Genomic DNA, 20,747 nt, shown 5'->3' on the forward strand with positions numbered 1-20,747 from the left:
TAAATTTGGTTGTTATATTAAATTCCTTTTTACTCAAATAAAAATTTGGTAAGTCAAATGCCATGATTTTGCTACTATCTGCACAAACGCAGATATACCCATATTATAGGTTTTGCATCTGGAAATCTGGAGGCGTCTCTAAGTTAACAGCTCTTTTATAACCATCATCAAATATTCCATGAAAGGATCATACAATTTTTTATTTACAATCAAAGGTATCACTTATCAGAACTGGCAGATGTAGTTGCTCTCAGAGTTACTGCAATTTCACATACAAAAAGGAAAATAAGCCATGCTAAATTCTGTTTCCATCTCTGGAAAGCAGAGCAAGTTAGTAAAAATGTCCTCTTTGTGAGACAAAAGACATTATGGAAAATACACTGAAGTTTAAACATATTTAGAGCTTTTTGGTATGAATGAGCGAAAGGAAAGATATGACATTGGCAATATCTGCATTCTTCTCTATATTTAGATTGTCACGTAGGTCTCCAGCACCTATTATGATGGTACAGCTAAAAGTCATTTTAGGAGCATTGATCCAAACATAAAAACAGCACTGAAGGGAGCTTCATTTCATATATGTTTAGCATCTGATATCTTCCCTCATTTGTGCATTAACTGCTAAGACATATATGAGCATCCTGCTACAGGAGGTGATTTGACTTTCACAAATTTCCCTGAGAGCAGAAACACCATCAGGAACAATTTCAAGGAAATAATTATGGTCTAGACAGATTTATGACTTCTAAAGACCTAATCCAAAGCACATTAATGTCAGTGAAAGGACTCCCATTGACATCAAAGGCCTTTGGATCAATCCCCAACTGCTATGGGAACAAATTCAGAGCAATAATGATGGTGGACTAAATGCACACTTGCAGTTGAAATGTTACCACCCAGACCTTTTTATTTCTCAAATCAGATTAAAAAGTAATTTTCTGCTATTTCACAATTACTTCCAGATGTGCATCATCTCAAATGGCATTTTCATCCATCTGTATGAACCAAACATGCATAGAGATGGAGAGCTTCTATGTTGCCTGAACTAGCAATACAAATGAAAACCACAAGGGAAAACAATTTTGGAGGTGAAAAAGTTCATGGTTGAAATGCAGAGTGAGAAACTTTGGACTGCATTCATCACTTCTAAATACTTTGGGATAGAGCTGCCAGTCCCACTAGTACTTTATTTACTGCCACAGTGGATTTCTTCTAATTAAATTTTCAATATTTTTCTCTAGTCTTCTAAACAAAACAAAGGGATACACGTAAATCAGTGTTAGCCTCAAACTTGGCAGCCTAAAAACTGTCAGAAATGTCAACTTCATATATTCTCTGCTTAATAACAGTTCTGCTGTCCCTTCTGTCCTCTTAAATGTCTATTTACATGCTAAATAATTTGAAGCATCACTCTTCTCTGACCATGTTAATCTAGTTTCATTCTGTTAGCAGTTGATACAATTTTAGATTGTAAAATGCCAATGTAATGTGCTTGTGGAAACCCATTCAAATTTTAACACATTCAAAGTCAACTCTAAGATATGACTGATCAGTCATCAACATAATGTGTTACTCTGAAGTGCCTGTCATTGAAATGGTGCCTCTTGAATTCACTCCTCTAGCAGTACCTTGGTTAGGCAGGTTCAGTTACCATGTATTCATTATGATATGAGCATACTATGTACTGGTTGAACTCTGCCTTAAAAAATTAGTTTTAGTAAGTTTGAGAATTTTCTTTAGGAGATTATATGCAACACCTTTTTGTTGAGCAATGCACGTTCTGCAGCATCACTCCATCTTTCAGTTCCTAATGAATATCTGACCTTAGTCTCTGTACCTTTCTCTGCACTTCAGAGAAAAAGATTTTTTCTTCCTTCTTCAGTTACTATGTGTGAGAAACTAGATTATTAGTGACTGGATAATGCTGCTACCTAGATTTGAAAAATAATGAGGTAGAGAACAATTAAGTTTTTTTAAAAAAAAACAAACACAAATTGATGGTGATCACTGGTTACTAAGAGGATCTGAATGGGAACTGAATTCAGCTTGGCAGAGGAAGGCAATATAGCCTGAAAGTATCCAAGGAATTTAAACAGTCCTACTGCTGGACAATAATGAAAATGGTGCTTTAGATATGTTCTACCCACCATCTGCACAACAGGGAGTTGATTTTAACATGGTTTCCTTAAGAATCAAAGCTTATGTGAACAGATTGTATACGTGGGCAACTTTCATACCCTCTCACCACATCTAATAACTTGGGACTCTCTTGGCCAATTCAGTCCAATCTGGAGAAGGGCAAAAGTCACAAAGTCATTAAACTCTTACAAGCTTTGTGAAAATAAGTGTTCAGATAAAGGGGGAATCCCATTATTACCCTAAATCAGGGCCATCAACGAATCACTCTGGTATTTGTTCTTCAGTTGCAAGTACACATGAACTGCTCAGGGGATGACTTTTTAATCTGTTGCTGTTCCAATATTTTCTTCCAAAAAAATTAACACAGTGTATTTTAATACTCCAGACACTAGTAAAACTCTCAGCTTACTCTAAAAACATCTTTTCAAGACATGCCAAAAGCAGCAACATATTTAGTCATGATTTGGCAGCACCTTTTAGATGAGTTCACACTTGAGTACATTTTGTTATCAGAAATGTAAGAGAACATTGCACCTGGAATATACAGATTGAAAAAGCATGAGAGCTTTAATTTAGATTTTCTGACTTTCATTAGCTTGATATCAATAAATAAACTATTGAATCAATTCTCAAAGGCAGAAGGCAACACCTGGGAATGATATGTGCAAAACCCTCAATGCATTAAAATATGTATGAATTATCTTAACAGAAGTCTGCCCAAACAAACAAACAAACAAACAAACAAAATCAGGTGAATAACACAACTTAGAAAGTCAAATTATCAAGGTTATAATTTTGGGGATATGAACTTCTCCAGCACCAAACCATGACATTACTAACATATTTTTTCCATTTTTACATCTTATCAGTGTGAAACAGGAGCTGTAAAATGCAGATTCCTTAGGAGTCGTAACAGAAAAATTAGTTCAAACCAGGCCCTTGAACAAGGTAAAAACGACAGAGATTCATTACTTGCCAGACTTTGCTAGTAACACTGAACTTCACTACCAGGGAGATTTGTCTTACCTTTGTACACACCTTTAATTCCCCCCACCCTCCAAACCAGCTCTTAATGATTTTTAATGCCTTTTAAATATGTTTAAGGCAAAATTCAGTTTGACTGGCCAGCTGTAGGCTGCTTCAGGTCACAGGAGATTGCACAGGACTATGCACAACTTTTACTGAGGATGCACAAGGCAAGGTGAGACAGTTCTCTTTTCCCTATATTTATTTCGGTGGGTTAAAAAAACAACCAACCAATCAAACAAACAAAACCACAAAACAAACATTTCTGATGGAGACACTAAACATGCAACTTCTCCTTGGTCAATGATTCAAAGCATACCTACACACAACTAAAGTATCAGGGTAAACAGATGAATATATTCATAAAACAGTATGTTAAGTACACTTTTCTTCAAGCACAGCAAATAATGTCATTATTTTTGTGATGAAAACACAGAGAAAATTTCCGTATCAGCTTCTTAAAATGATTTAGAATACCAGCATAAGTTAAGTTGACAGATATGAATGCATGTGACTTCGAAGTGACGATGTCTAACTAAATGCATTCTTTCAGAGCACGAGAAAGCATTTTCATATAACGTTGCCTCCCCCCACATCTCACTTTTTATCAATAAAAGTCAAGTCAGAGAAAACATATTACTTTTTAGTTCCACATTGAAAGAGTATGGTACTGATGTGTCGGGCGATGCCTGAGGAACTGGAACAACCTCAGGAACACGTGTCTTTAGCCACAGCAGTGAAGCCAAGATTTATAGCACTGCGGTAAGAAACTTGCTACTCATTTTCCATTTCCTTCAGACAAAAGTAATTTGTGTACACATGACTACTGTGGGAGAGGAAGGCATGCAAGCAACCATCTTCAGGCTTCTTGCTCCCATGAACATTGCTTAGAGATCAGTGGCCTGAACACGGTTAAGTAATTTTCTCATAAGCTAGGTGAATTCCTTCCCCATTTTGTTATTACTATCCAGAAACCTTACGATGAAAGAACCACTACTCTCCCCTACCCCATTTCATATTTCTGCAAAACCTAGGCTATTTTGGAGAGAGAGTCTTTTCAAGACTCTCCCTTGACTTAAATCCCAGCAATACATGCTTGAAGTATATAAATATTTGTTCATGCAAATATACTTAAACATTTAATCATGTCAGGGAAACATAAGAAAGATAATGCTGATGTACTTTTCATAGGAGACTTAGCTCACAGTTTGAATTTCCTGTTCTTACTAGCTTCCCCCACTTGAAGAAAGTATTAACGAATCTTGAGAAGTACATTTTACTTTCCAGTTTCTCAAGAAAACATTTTGTTGCTACCACCTCACTAGAGGCATCAGCTTTTAATTGGAACAAGTTTTAAATTGAAAGAAGCAATTGAAAAGATGGTGCTGATGTGCCACAGCAGTACCTTAAATGCCTGCTTGCTCATATCTAAAGTTGTTTTTTACGCTGAATATCAATATGCAATTAGAAAGAGACAATGCTAGCAGTGCTGGGCCTCTGCAGAGCATTGCTTCAGCATTTGTTAGGTCCTTTCTTGTTCATGCTGCTGGAGTCTTTCAAAGAACTCATGTTGACATAATCAAGCAACCACAATGAACAGCTATAAATACAGTCAAAGCAAGAGATAACAATAAGCTGAACAACTAAGTCCCCATTTGAAGATGAAACTGTATTTTTGAGTGAGCAGTATGTGATTAACCTGCTGTATGTGGGGTCAATATGATTTATTCTCACAGCTATGCAGTCGGTCTTAGCTTTGGGCCTCACTCGCTATTAAAGACACACAACTTCCTCAAATCTCCCCTCCCCTATGCCTATATAACACACTGTGCTGTTACTTATGAAAATTAACTACCGTGTCCTTCATTTAAATGAAGGAAAAAATCTCCATCACCACTGCTTAGAAATAATTGTTTGAGGAGAGCAGAGAGGAGAAAGGAAAGCTGTCCTGATTTTGTCTGACTTCTGAGTATTGCTAGAACAGTACTTGCCTGGCCCAATACCAAAGAATAAAAAGCAGTAGCTCATTACATTTTAAGACAACCAAGTGGTTCAAAATACAGGAATGGTACTGGCTTTGGTTCAATTATTTAACAAAACCACCACATTTCATTAAAAAGCTACTTTGCTTGGGGGGATGAACCTCTTACCTTTTGTAGCTATTCGAACACACTGAGTTTTGGTTTCCTGTTGAGAAGGGAAAATTAAAGAAAATAGTCAGAGCAGGTTCCTTTTTCTTGCCCTCCCCACTCCATAAATTAGCCCTAGATCTGTGAGCAGCTCAGGGACATTGAACCAGGTGGCTCAGGGCTTTGGGCTTAGCGGGGGAGAAGGCTGAGTCATTTTGCCTTTACAGAAGCAGCAAGCTGGATGATACCTGCCTAGGCACTGATCTGTGCTATCCATGAAAATAATGGGGAGAAAAGGTGCAGGACAGCCCGGATGTAGCAAAATTACAGATAAGTTAAATCAAATGGAAATTATGCCATAAGAATCCACAGTATGCAGTGGAAGAAAAGTGGAGAATCGGTGGTCATATTTATTTCAGGGCACAGAAACTGTGAGCCATGTAGCAAAAAAAGAGAAGGTACATTTGTTCAGCACTGTGCACAAACTAAATTGTTTTGTTGCATCCAGACAGTCTCAGAGTCACACGGAGCATGTTGGCAACCCTCTCCTTCATGCTTCTGAGGGTGGAATGAGCACAGAAGCAGCCCAGCTATCCCTTCACATAAAACATACTTGATCTACAACCTATATAGTCTGCCCAGGAAAGACAGTGATTTGACAGGGATGTGCTTCCAAAGAACTTGCATATGCAAAGACAATTTTTATGTATTTTGATTTTTTTTTCCCTTCAGAAGTTTGGTTAGCAATTGAAACAAGTGAACAGAAAAATGACTTAGTTATGCACACTCTGTACAACTTGAACAAACAAGGGTCAGCCATAAATGTATTTCTGACCTTTTTGTAAAACGCACAGTTATTTTAAAGGCAAACACTGAAATGGCATAAGGTTGCATGAGAGGATGCAGCTGCTGCTATATTAGATCATTCTAAACAATACTATTGTATAATTAGAGAATATAATAATGGAAGCTTCATTCTATGAAATGTACTCCATCTAGTCCTGCCACCTGCTGCATTGCCATCCCAATGGTTCCCTGTGCCTCTCTCTCCTATTGACGATCCCTGAGCAACTTTTGCAAACACAATACGTAACGAATGAGCAAAGTAGTGAGTTGAGGGTTACCATAAGTGCTCCGTAAAGACAATTTTGCAATCTAAATGAACCTGTGTGAAGTTTATGAATATAATCTTACCTAACTGGCACTCTCCCCACTTATTAGATTTACTAGTCCACTTTTGTTCAAAATGTCTACGAATATCACAGTATAATTCTCATCCCAACCCTACAGTTTATTTCAGAGCATACTTTACTTCCCCTTGACTATTTTGGTGATCCCTCTGGTTTACAGTAAAGCACCTGTTTAAATATTCTGTAGCTCAGAGGTTATCTTTCAACCACTAGATCTATGTCCTGGCAGAATGCAGTGCAACCCCAGCTCCCCAAACCTCCCTCAAATCCGTGTAGGAACAGAAATACGATCCAAAGTTTTAAGTCATACCAGAGAAAACCACTTTAGTATCAAACTCTCTCACAAACTGCATTTTGAAGTTAAAGTAAAACATTATTTGTTCTTCCCTCTTCATTTACTTATCCGTCAAAATGTAAAAGCCAAAATAACGATCTATTTATGTATTTAATATTTTTGTTTTACTCCTTCCTTGCATTTATTTCTTGGGGAATTAAATGAATTTCCTTACAATTTAGTCTGCTGGAAGCCAACAACAGGAAAGGGAATTACATATAGAAAGTACGGGAAATATGGATGAGTAACTAGCAGTTAGTTTTCATTTTGCGTTGTTTGCTTCACATGGGTCTACAGATAAAATCTAGAACGACAGAACAGTCTCTTCCACCAGAAAAAGCCTCCAGTTTTCAAACAGCTCCAGTAAACAAATTCATTAGTTCCTGCTTTTTCCTCATTCTGACTTCATGCACATGCAGTTTTCATAACCATAAGTAGGTGAGATTTTCTTCAAAAGGCTCCAAGGCAAAGCCCTTTGTTAGTTATGGTTTGCTTAGCCACAGCAGAGACCCCAAGGGAGATATGGCTTCTGCTCTTTTCCAAAGGTTCTGGTGAGCATCAGCTGCTATCAATCTTGCTATCTATCAGGCACCTCTTTTCTGGCTTCCCTGACATTTCACACAGAGAGCCTTACAGACACATTACAGTGATTTCCTTCCGTTTTCTAAACTATAAATTGAAAAACTAAATTTTTAATTATCTGAAGCTTCTGTGCCTACCACCTTTTCCACCTTCCCCGACTTTCATTTGCAAGAGAGAAACCATTCGAGAGCAACAGCATGGGGCTCGCAGAGCCATGGCATTATTCCCACCTGGAGTCCACTGTGGTGTTTAACTTCCTGCCGCTTTTTTCCCTTTCTTATGCACACAGAGCCAGCTGCAGTACTCAGCAACGGAGTTAAAAACAACACCAGGGAGGTAATGAAGGTGAGCAACAGCCAAACTTTGAATACTGCACAGCTGTAAAGCAATCCTGAAGCAGACCTTTCCATAAAGGCTCTCGGACACACACTGTGGGCCTGGGGTTACTCTAGCTCTAGCAAATTTTTTATTTTTTATTTGATGTTCAGCGTGAGACTCTCCAAAAGTTCATAACATTTCATTTGCCCACTGAGCAGCCTACTTTCTGTTTATCCTGCAGTAACAAGCGTGCAAGTCCTGAGAGCTGGGGAAAAAGCACTGGATGCTATTTACCAAGGAGGCAGAGTCACAGCACTGAAATTACTACACTCAGACGATTACTAAGAGATATTAAACACTCATCTAGTAACAGTTACTATGATACAAGGGTGGTGTGAAATGCAAATGGCAAGCTGCCACGCTGTCACAGTACAGAAGCCAGCACAGGGATTACAACGGTGCTACTGCCAACACCCCCAGCTTCGGCAGCCCCCCTTGTCACCACGGGCATGCCTTTGGCTCTTTCCAGGAGAAAGGTCTGGCTGGCACTCACCTTCTCAACGCTGCTCATGGCCTGGAAATAGATGTTGTAGCCTTTCCGAGGAGCCAGTGGGGGGTTCCAGAAGCCTTGGTAGGTCCTGTTGTCACCCACGGTGAAAGGGGCTGGCTCCGGCAGGTTCCCAGGGGGCAGCTCGGCAGCAAAGTAGTACGGGGATCCTCCGCTGAGAGCTGTCTGGTAGGTGACGGGGATTTGGTAGCACTCCATGGCGCCCGTTTCTCGCTTTGTGCGGTGCGGGTGCAGCTCCTCAACAACGATCTGGTAGGCACTGGCAAAACAGAGGAAAACCCACTTATCTTTAAAGGCACCTGCTATGGCCAAATCTCTAGTCTCATAAAAATATTAACCTGACTGCTTTGTGTGAACTTAAAAAAACCAAAAACAACAGACAGTGGATGCATGGATGCACAGAAGGCACGAACACTTCATATATATATTCGCAAATGTAGCAAAGCTATATAATTTAGTCATTGAAAAGAAGCAGCATCTGTTTTTTTTCAGGAACAACAACAATACAAGTATATATATACAATCTCCTAACAATGATTTTGCTTTTGGAACAACAACAGCAACAAAATAACCAGGAATGAATCTGACTTTAAACTACAATAGATTAAACTCTTTGTCTGATAATCGGAAACATCTAAAGTTAGCGTTTTCCTTTGAAATAATACTACAGAAAGCTCAGCTTCAAGGCCCAACATAATGACTGCCTCCAGGCTGTGCTTGAAGCACCAATTTGCAGTTGTCATATCATTAGAGACAGAATGTGCTGACAGGCTTCTCCACCTCTTGACCTTGCTGTGGCTTCTATCTTGGCTCAGAGCTATGCAGATCTGAAGTACAAGTGACATGCTGTAATACAAGCACAGATGGACAGAAATCTGTCCATTCCACCAAAATAGACTGCCTCATTCCTCTACAGTTGTCAATGATAAAATGTTACAAATTGCTGAAACAGATGGCATTCGGCCTATTAAACTGCCATCCCAACCCCCCAACACCTATCTTGAAATGGTCTGTGGCTTGGTCACTTCTCCAAATCACCTTCTCTAAATAGAACAGGTAATTATCATTCTTCTTTCTCCTTCAGGGTAACTACCTAACTGCAGTATGCTACCAACTCATTACCAGCTCTCCCTGCAGAAGTACAGAACTTAGGTTGAAATAAATGAAATAAAACAGCTTTTTGGTTTCTAAAAACTGTATGTACATGTATATATGTCTGTATACACACATGCAGTATATATATATATTCACATCCATACACACAATTCCTCATCTACATGCAGATACATGAAAGGATGGATGCAGGGCCTTATGAAAACAATCACCTTGTTATCAAGATTAGTAGGAAAATATGCCTACGCATGTAGACAAGACCTGAAGCAATTCAATTAAGCAGGCAGAATTTTCTGCTTTGGTTTTGTTTTAAAGCTTTCTAAACATAAAAAGTAAAATCAAGCAGAGTTCTGGAAACATCACTGTATTGCTGCAGGGACTCCAAAAGGAAAGACAAAGACAATCCTCCTTTTTTCAGAACTTATGGGGCAACATTAAATTATTTTGTCAATTTTCTCTGCTACTACTGCCCAGAAAACCTAATAACTGTAGTGGCAGAGATGAAGTGTGATACCGGGGAATGGAAGAAATGAGAGAAGAAAAAATAAGAAACTAGTTTCACTTCTTTCTCAAGCTGAAACAAGTTACCATTCCCTTTTCCTAGCACCTAAAAAATTAAGGAGGAAAGTGTCTACTCTTTCAAAGTGTCCAAGAAGAATATACAAAGTCACCTCATTCTGAAACTCCAGGAGGAATGAAGAATGTAAATGAAAAAATAATGAGTTATATTTCCAGGGATCTCCTGTTTCTCATAAACCGTCTGTGAACTGAGCTTGGCTATAAATCTTCTTCTGTGGTAACCTCTGTGTATTAACCATGCCCAGTTAATACAGCCTGCAACAACAAATCACTTCCACATGACCCCTGCATAACCAAATCTTTCTTTGTGCTTCCAATTAATGTACTAGCAAAAAAAAAAAAACCAAAAACAACCCACAACCTAACAACATCAATATTTTATTAACTTGACAGCATGTAAATTATTAAAAACCATTTTTGATTATCTTGTCCCAAGGGAGGAAATTTCTACTGGTGTTCATTTCCTCTCGGGCCTGGTCCTGGAGCCAGGCAGGGTTAAAATCACAGCTCCTGAACTGGGCACCCAACCAACCGAGTGTACTGGGAACACAGACACTGCCTCTCTGCTCCGTGCATTCGGCAGTCCTGCTCTTGGGAGCTGCCAAAGGACTGGGACGGACACAAATTCTGCTGTCTGAAGTGCCAGGAGAGCAGGAAACTTGTCATCGCGGTATCCTGCCAACTCGGGAGCACAAAGCCAGCAGGGAGAGCGGAAGGACGGGGCAACGTTCGCACGTGACTTCAGCAACCGTCCCCTGGAGTATCCTGGTTGCCATTCAGCTCAGAAGTTGACATTTACCACAGTTTCTAAATCAAACCAACTTCCCTTCCATTGTATAGAATAAGGGAATAAATGAGCTATCTTTTTTTTTTTTCCTTCTTCTTCCTCCTAAGGTATGTATCTTTTTTTAGGGACAAGTCTCTTTGGAGACCAAAAATAAGAGATTAAGAGTATGAGAAGAATTAAATATTAGGTAAGTCCTTTTTAATAGCTTTCTTTAAAAATACTGCAGTAATGTTTGAATCTGATATAAAGTGCATGGCAAAATTTTGAGCATGAGATCACAATAAAATATGAATGTTCTGAAACTTTTTTTTTTATTTTACATAAAATATGCTCTCCTTTAAATAAAATATGCGTCAAAAATACTCTTTTCAGGATCCATATACTTGAAAAACATGGAGAATAAGAAATCAATTTACACGGTGTAGCCATCTGCAGCTACAAAATTGGTTTTAGTTATTATTTTTACTATTTTTAGTTAAAGAATAGCAAATGACAGAAAGTCTTCAACATCCCCAGTGAGGCTCTTTTCTCTTCTTTTCTCTTCTTTTCTTTTCTCTTCTTTTCTCACTAAACTTGTTCCTATCCTCTTTGGAAAGGGGATCTGGCAGTATTTTTCATGCAACATAGTAGGCTAACAAGACACACAGGAATACAATCATTTTCCTCTGGGCCCTTTGTGTTGCCATCTGTTTAAATCCATTTAATAGCACTTTGGTGGTTCCAAAGCAACACTCTATGTACGGTATGTTACTCTATATACTCATAACAGTGTTAGGAAAGGACACTCCACTGGAAGATGTGAAGAAAGAAGCCAAAGCTAAATTTGCAACATTAAATTGGGGTATGCACTGGCTGCAAAGGTGGTCAGGTATCACAGTTAAGTGAAAGTTTATGCACTACACTTATCCTTGGATTCTTTTTATGTGTATTACTATTTCTTTACTGAAGAAAACCTGCACAACACCTCCCTATTGATCAAGCTGATGCAGAACAGTCTAAGCAGCCCCTGCTAACTGATCTTCCTTTTCACTGCTCCCTAAAAACTCAGGCTCAAATAGATACTGCCATGGTGAACATGTTCATACTTCAGCCTTGTTCTGACTAGGTTTTAGTATCAACTAGAGATTTCCTTCTACTCACCTCTTGGAGACAGTGTCCTCTCTTTAGATGGGCAGCACCAGACTGCCTGACAGCCCAAGTTACAGCCTGAGCCCTGGGAAGTCCGACTGACAGCTATGTTTTAGCTGCCCCCTGTTGCAGTCCACTTAATTAGCCTTGTTGCAAAAATGAAAACAACCTGATTCTGCATATGGAGATATAAAAAACCTTATCAAATAAAATAAATCTCATCTTTAAAAAGTTGTCCTTGCTGATTTTGATCTATGCTCTTTGTAATCCTTATCTGAAGTAGGATTTGAAAGCAGGATGTTCAAAAGATTGTTTTGTTGGTGCTCAGTTAGGATTCTTTACAAAAACTGCAGTAGCGAATGTCTTCAAATGAATCACCAAAGCACCACTGATGCTACTGACTGGGCATCCACTAGACTGATGGCAAAACAGTACACGCTTCACAGAGTGCATGAGCCCCCAGCCCTGTCTCCCTTTGCATTTCTAGTTTGTAATTTGGTTTAAGACTTCAGGAGGCCATAAAGCAACCTAGAGATTACACGATAACACTTGACAGGGAAGATATGATTAGAGTCATGTTTACAACTATGATGACTATGGCATGTAGTGTCTTAAAGAAATGATTGACAGCTACCCATAGATTTCACTTGGGTTAAGGAACATCTGTTTCCTGGGGGCTGTGCTGATGATAGAGAGGCAGAGGTACAACAAAACCTGATCATAGAATAATTCCGTTTGTAAAAATAAGAAAACAATATCAGACCGTAAGCTTTTTCTTTCTTTTTTTCCTTCTTTCTTTCTTTTTATTCATTCATGTATTCATTATTTTTTAACTAGGACCTACTGCTATTAAACAAACTGATCATTTGACAGTCGACAGCTCCAGGGATTAGAGGGCTGAGTGCAAACAAACCCTTTAAAAAAAAATCGGCTGTATTTTTCAGTCTGTGTATAAAAAGCAGCACTAGAGTAGAGTCCCCGCTCTACTCAATCACAGCTGCAGGCACGGCAATGCATTTTTTTTCCACCTACCTAGTAATGCTCATTATGACAGCAAGACAGGCTTGTAGTAGAAAAGCAACTGCAGTGTGGATAGAGTGAAGCTTCACTAAAACTGCTCATAAAGTTTAGTGAAATGCATTGAATCAGTCCTGAATTTGTGTGCTACATTTATCTCCCCTATTACAAAGCTGTCAAAAAATAACTGATTGCAATATTCAGGAAAAGAACAACGTCTTGTGCATTCCCCTGGAGAATGCTCCTCATTCAGAGTAAAAACAAAACAAGTGTTTTATTCCTAAGAATAAAGCCCAGCTTTCTGGTTACGGTGAAGGAATTATTTCCTGTGTATCCTGATATTATAAATTTAATGCAATCTCTTAGGTACTAGAAATCAATTCAAGTGGAGAGGGAAGACAAGAGACAGGAGACTCATAGAATGGTTTGGGTTGGAAGGGGCTTTAAAGACCGTCCAGTTCCAACCCCTCTGCCATGGGCAGGGACACCTCCCAGATTGCCCAAGGCATCATCCAACCTGGCCTTGAACACTTCCAGGGATGGGGCATCCACAGCGTCTTTGGGCTACCTGTGCCAGCGCTTCACCACCTTCTGAGTGAAGAATTTCGTTTTTACCTCTGATCAAAATCTACCCTTCTTTAGTTTAAAGCCATTCTGCCTTGTCCTTCCATTGTCTGCCTGAGCAAAATGTTCCTCTGTCTTTTTTATAAGCCCCCTTTAAGTATTGAAAAGCTGCAGTGAGGTCTCCCCCCAGCCTTCTCTTCTCCAGGCTGAGCATCCCCAGCTCTCTCAGCCTTTCTTCACAGGAGAGGTGCTCCAGCCCTCTGATCATCTTCATGGCCCTCCTCTGGACCTGCTCTAACAGCCCCACATCCTTCTTGTGCTGGGAGCCCCAGAGCTGAACGCAGTACTCCAGGTGGGGCATTACAAGGGCAGAGCAGAGGGGGACAATCACCTCTCTCGACCTGCTGGCCATTTCACCAGAAAGATGTACACATTTCTGATAACATACTCAAACAATAGTTATTTATACTCTATCAAATAATCCTTCACAAACTATTGATTAACTTTAATATAGAGAACCTTTGTGTCACCCTAATTGGCCAGAATGAGAAGTTCATGTCATAGGACTGAGGATGCTGTAAGGAATATTGAGAAAATGAATGTGAGGTGTTGTGGTGCAGGTTTCCTCAGAAGAGACTTACTCGCTTGCAAGTACAGTACAGAGAAACTGGAGCACCCAGAGTACATGTAATCCTCTAGCCACATCCCATCCAGTTCATGAAAGAAACAGGGGATACGAGATTGACCCCCCTGAGGGTAAGTAATGGCACTGAATGTGAGGGCCCACTGCAGCGTGCACAAACATGCTGCAGAGCAGTTGGTGCAGAGAAGATGGGCACCACCACCATCAGCAGATCCCAGCTGTTCTGGCAGGCGTGCTCTGGGTGAGACTACATGGTGTCCCCTCTGGGAACCGGGTGCAAGACTGAAAGGATATGCTTCTGATTAGAGAGAGATACCATGCTTTTCAAAGATGGACAGCTTTGCATACAGCCAGCAGTAGGACACCTGGAAGGTTTTAAAAGCATGTACAGAGGTGCATAGCAAGTTTAAGCACTTGAGTAACTTGGGAGCATTTTCAGATTACAGGTCTGGATTCCACTGTATTAATTCAACATAAACCCTGCCTTAGGAATCTGAGTTCTGTACTGAATGTAGTCCTGCACATTTTATCATCCTCCCTGCAAAAAAAAAAATCCTAGGTTTGTAACAGGGCAATTTTCAAACTCATGATGTACGGGGGTTACAATTCTATTTACAAATATAATATCGCTATTTCCTGTAGAGGGGATGAATCTAGATGATCTTCTACCACACAACATAAATAAATAACCGGATTTTATCAATCATAAGGTTGACTGTATGATAAGGTTATAGTTATGTGACTCATCCTACAACATCCAAGTAAAACATACCTTCCTTGTAATAGGAACAGTCCTAAGATTAATTTTCCTATACTTTTAGTGCTCAGGCACTGGACGTCAGCTGAGCCACAGTGATTGACAGTGTAACACAGAATGAAATGCATTAGCCCATATTTCTCCAAAATGTCACATGGGTCACAGAGCATGAAAAGGTTCTGTTGCTCAGTAGCTAATTAACCCCCAATTAGTCAGTTCTGTCCCTGAATCTTCCTAATGCAGCCATATCAGTAAAACACAAACAGAATCAAATATCACAAAGATTTTGCACTAACAAGTAGAAGTGAAGAGCAGGATGTGGACAAATCTTTGCAAACAGAATTAAATTATCTCTCAAGAGAGAGCAGAAAGGGAAAGACCCCTCAAAGTTAACATAAATGAAAGATTTTAATATGATTATGGGACACGCCAAATGAAATTTGATAGCTTGCTACATGATTTCTAGAGAGAGAAGCAGTCTGAGAGAAAAAAAGGTCAAATAGTTTGTATTCACCACTATTATTCTCCCATTTCCTCTGAGCTTCCAATTTTCCAGTCATACATATGTGCTATAGAACAGATGATTTGAAGCACTGGAGAGGAAGTGTTATTTTCAAATCCACTTTCTGACAAACACCTTTCAACCCCATATTTCACAGACACTGAGAGAAAGTAAAATGAAATGATAATGGATAGGAGGTGGTCCTGAGGACCCTAAATCAAACAGGACAGACAGCTGGATGATTCAGGTCATTAATATCTTTGAGGAAAAAAAAACAACACAACAATCTCTTATTAAGTATAGGTCTATTGGCAAGATCAGTCTAGCTAAAAAAAAATAATAACATCAAATGAATATCATTTTGAAATGTACAGCTTTTTAACTACAAGACAGGATATAATCAACTAAAGAATCTCTTCTCTACCCCCCCCCCCCCCACTTTTTTTTTTTTTTTTACCTGATAGGAGCACCTTTGGCCTGTGCTGGTCTCAAGAGTACGGTTATTGTAGTAGCAGTTTCATTGAGAGATGCATCAACTCCTTCATAGTCTGGTAAAGTGGGAGCTGATTAATGTTGAGTGGAAGGAAAATAAAAAAAGAGAAACAAATCAGTAAAAACATTTTGAATTTTCATGAGATTGTGGCTGTTCACAGTATAGTACAAAGCCATGATCTTCATCAGCTACTTGAGTCTTTTTTAATGATTCGGGTCAAGTACAATCTTTTATTACAGAATAAATGGGACTTCACCAACAACTGATAATTCCATCCCTACCTGCTCCCCCTCAAGTCATCATACCTATCAAGTTAAACAGGTTTATTCAAGGAGGACAAAGAGGGAGGACGTGACTGCCAAGAGACCCTAAGACTACAAAATCCCATTTTGTTCTCCCTCTTTCTATCTTTCAAAGAAGTATATTCACCACTTCTACCACCTCTCTTCTTCCTCCTCCAGCAATTTAGGAATGTTTCACATTTCCTCTTAAATGACATGGGAGACCACGCTGATAACAACTATACTGCAGGAAAATCAGTCTTAGGCAGATATGCATCTGTGGACACTGGATGGGTGAGTCTATTCCCATGCCCATTTCTTCTTCCATTTCTAACAATCGATAGCCAATCTGTTCATGAATCAGTTTCTGAGCCACTGCAAATTTCACTCTAGTGTATTAAGAAAAAAAACATGAACAAAACCAAAGTAGAAACTAGAAACAGTTCAACATCCGATTCATTAATGGGCTGGCTGTTCAGCTTTCATCGAAACAATATTTGTTGTGCATTGGGTGGCTGTTGTAGCTGTTCACTTCAGCGGTGAAACTTTTGTCTGCTATCGCAAGCCTGTCACAACCCTGACTGGTAACTGTGCTGTTCACATCTGCTCTAGTGCAAGGAAAGAAATGGGATTTTTGGTGATTCAGAAAATAACAGATTTCCATTAAATACTATTCTTTAACGATCTTGAAAACTATCTGCTTTTTTTTTTTTTTAAGTATGTGGATGCATCTTTATAACATGGTTAATGATACCTGTGTGTTTCAAAATGAATTGTCACTAAAAAGATGTTTCCTAGCAGGATGCCAATCATTTAAGTCATAATAATTTTAAGATAATATATTAATAGATAGAAGAGCAATTAAAGATTAAAAGCCATGCTTCATTAGTCTCAGATCCTAGATGCACAACAAAATTGCTCTTATTCAGAAAACATTATTGTTTTATAGAAATAATGTTCACTAAATGCTCATTTATAAATTACTATTTACAGCATGTTCACTACGATCATGAAATCACTTGTAAGTGGTTGAAAGGAATCATTTCACCCCTCATTTAAGTAAAGCTAGCATTTCCTGAAACATATGCATTACTTCATAAAATTTATCAGTTATTCTGAGTGAAATCAGACAACAGTTCAGTATAAAGCAAAACCAAAAAAAAAAAAAAAACCACCAAAAAACAGAACAACAACAAAAACAGGCTGAAATTCAGATACAAAGGGTATCATATACATCCTTTTAGCTTTCTTACTATTAACCAATGTTTTACTATAACTAACTCAGACCCATATTGTGTTCTGGATAGAGTTCCTAAAATTTCTGAATGGAAAGAGAGGACAAATCTAAAGAACCCTGAATACATTATAATCCTTTGAGATGTTATTTCTCAAAACAGTAAGATGGCTGGGACACAGGCATGCTAGCAAGATACTACATTGTTACCCCCCACCCTCCCACACACCCCGTTCAGACAAGTATGTACTCGCTACGTGCCCATTATCCCTGAAAGTTTATGATCTGGAATCCGTTATAAAGAAACACAAAGACCTTAAAAGAATCTGAGTAAAATATCAGACTGCAAAACAACCTACTAGCTAGATGAACAAAACATGTAATTTGTTTTTGTTTGTTTGTTTGCTTTTTGTTTTTGGAAGGGGCTGAGGAATGAGGAAAGCTAGTACTTATGTTCTGGGATGGAATTCAACAAATTGTTTCAGTTAACTAAAAATACAGCATTTTAAGTTGCTACAGATTTCAAGGAGCTCTGTGCCTTGAATTTTCTCACATTTTGATTCATGTGCATGCTTTTGGAAACTGGGTGAGGAGACTAGGTGAGTAGTTTGCCATAGAAATGGTAGATGCATTTCAATACATTATTAATCTCCCTTTACAGGAGGATTTAAGTTTCATTATGGCAGATAATAAGGGAAATAGCCTGCTTTGTACTGCTTACATTTCTAAATGACTAGCTTCTTTGCTATCTGCCAAGCTCTGAAGTCATCAAACCATAAAATCAACAGTCTCTCTAGATATAGCATTGACTCATTTTCTGCTATCAACTGCATAAGCTAACTTATGTTTTGAGAATTATATTAAAATTTAAGGATATAAAAATATTAAAGCATTCCACTTGACATTACTTTTTTTCTAAAGTTTTCAGTCTGTTATTAAGATGAATAGTGTCAATCAGCACATTGCAGTAAGTGAATAATAAAGATATGAGGAAGTAGAACTACACAAAGCTGGCAGAAGAAATTCACACTTTCTGCTATCTCCCCAGTTCTGTTACAGCCATGTGTTGCTAAGTGGTGTCACCTTGAGTAAGTCAATTTTCTGCATCTGACTTTACTAATCTGCAAAACAAATATAGTACTTAGTAACTAATGGAGTGCTGTAAGGCTTCATTAGCTAAAGTTTGTAAAGCACTTCAGATTCTTTACATGAAAGTAAAATATTACACAAAACCAAACATTTGATAACTACAGGTGTGCAATTTCCCTGAACTTGTGCTACTGTTTGGAAAATACACTCAAAAGCATTTTCAGTAATGTTAAGGTTACTTTCAGAATATGATAGGAATGTTTTGTTGGTTTTTGCTTTCTTTTACATTTCCTGACTATCCAAGTCTCGAAAAAAAACAACCAACCAACTTGTAAAACCAGTAAACATTTCCCCCCTGCCCCATTTTTTTTTTTTTACCTGAAATGTTGGTTGTTACATTGATTGTGGTTGCTGGTCCAAACCCCTTAACAGTACTCGCACGTATAAAGAACTGATAAGTAGTCCCAGGATGCAAGTGTGAAAAGATGTGGTGCGTGCTGTTCCACAGCTTTGACACAGTTTGTGGAGGTCCTGCAACTGGAACTGCAGGATCAAATGACCGTATACTGCTGTAGCTGACCTGTGAAAAAGATTATTTCTAAAGTTTTGTTACAGTTTTCAGCACAAAGGGATTAAGTTAGCTAGACAGAAAGGAAACAGAGGTTGTATGTTCATCTAGTTATTTTGGGGATACCATGAGTACTTGATATTGTACAGTCTGCTTCAGTTGAAAGGGTATACATATGTCCTTCATCTCTCTTCTCGTTCTTTATGATTATAGTTCATGTATGGAAAATTTCAGTGTTACATTTAAGTTAGGACATTCCCACCACCTTTTCTATCTACACCAGAACCCCTTATTTTTCACTTTCTGTAATACATGACCTGTCCTCTTCTAATAGTAATAATATTTAAACACTTTCCAAAAAAACCAGCATTGATACTAGTTTTGGCTTGGATGGAGTTAATTTTCTTCTTAGTAGCTCGTACAGTACTATGGTTTGGATTTGTGACCAGAACAGTGTTGATAACACACCCATGTTTTAGTGGCTGCTGAGCAGTGCTCATACAGCATTGAGGCCCTCTCTGCTTCTCCCACAGCCCCCCAAGTGAGGGGCTGGGAGCAGACAAGAGGTGGGGAGGGGACACAGACAGGACATCTGACCCCAATTGACCAAAGGGATATTTTCTACCAGATGACATCATGCTCACCGATAAAAGCTGGGGAAAAGAAAGGGGGGGGCATTCAGAGTGATGATATTTGTCTTCCCAAGAAACAGTCCCATGTGATTAGCCCTGCTACCCTAGGAATGTCTGAACACTTGCCTGCTGATGGAAAATAGTCAATGAATTCCTTGTTTTTCTTTGTTTGTGTGTGCAGTTTTACTTCATCTGGTAAATTGCCGTTATCTCAACCCACGAGTTTTCTCAGTTTTACCTTTCTGATTCTCTCCTCCATCCCACTTGGGCAGAGTGAGCAAGCGGATGGGTGGGGATTGGCAGCCCATAGGGGTTAATCCACAACAATTACTCAAGGGGTTTTCTTTGGCTAGTAGGTTTACCTTGCTCCTGTAAATCATTACTACACAAAATTATAACCTCTGTTCCTTTAAGAAAGGAGTGATGGAGAGGATGGTGATCATTCCTCAGATTGGTTCATTTTTAGAAATGCTTCCTGCCAATTTCCTGTGGAGGCCACCAGAAGGCTTACGTATTAAATACACTCAAAATATACATGCAGGTTTCTCTGAAGGGAGATACCTAAAGATCTCACCAAAAAAAGGTGGCTCCAAATATTAAAGCCTTCTTACCTTTCATGTAACCTTCTCTTCCAACAAATAAGATTTCACAGGTCATGGCTGTCATGGCTTTGAAAGGATGTAATAATGATACGAGATTTTTAAAATTAGCACCTCCCGTGTGGACTGTAGTATTGTTACATTCACTTGCCAAATTCATTTGACAGGGCCAGCCAGCCAACAATGAATATACATCATGATTATGAATTCTGAACATCCACTCCCTTATTCTCTAATTAAGGTGATATATGAATGAATAGCCTGTCTACAAAGCATAAACATCCACCATCAGCCGCCACTCCTGCCACACTTTCCTAGCCCTCTCCTATGCCTGTAAGTTGTTTAATGATTACCTCATACTGAGTAATGATGCCGTTTGGATCCACGGGTTCCTTCCAGTTGAGGAAGATCTTATCTTCAAAAGGAGTTCCTTTTACCGACTTGGCAGGTATAGGGCCTGGCACTACAAACAAAA

General features: G+C 38.9%; 1 protein-coding gene across 7 annotated transcripts in view; it reads right to left on the reverse strand.

Annotated features, from left to right (window-relative positions):
• The window catches only part of PTPRK (protein tyrosine phosphatase receptor type K), a 422,368-nt gene that overhangs the window by 69,150 nt on the left and 332,471 nt on the right, over window positions 1-20,747 (reverse strand). For all 7 annotated transcript variants that reach the window (XM_083828076.1, XM_083828073.1, XM_083828074.1 and 4 more), the window contains 5 exons: window positions 20,626-20,735; window positions 18,852-19,053; window positions 15,834-15,939; window positions 8,272-8,545; window positions 5,316-5,352 (listed from right to left, as the gene is read on the reverse strand). In XM_083828076.1, coding sequence (XP_083684202.1) covers window positions 5,316-5,352; window positions 8,272-8,545; window positions 15,834-15,939; window positions 18,852-19,053; window positions 20,626-20,735 — 729 coding nt within the window. The remainder of the gene's footprint in view (window positions 1-5,315; window positions 5,353-8,271; window positions 8,546-15,833; window positions 15,940-18,851; window positions 19,054-20,625; window positions 20,736-20,747) is intronic.

This window comes from Anser anser (assembly GCF_964211835.1).
Source record: "Anser anser genome assembly, chromosome: 3".
Taxonomy (NCBI): Eukaryota; Metazoa; Chordata; class Aves; order Anseriformes; family Anatidae; genus Anser; species Anser anser.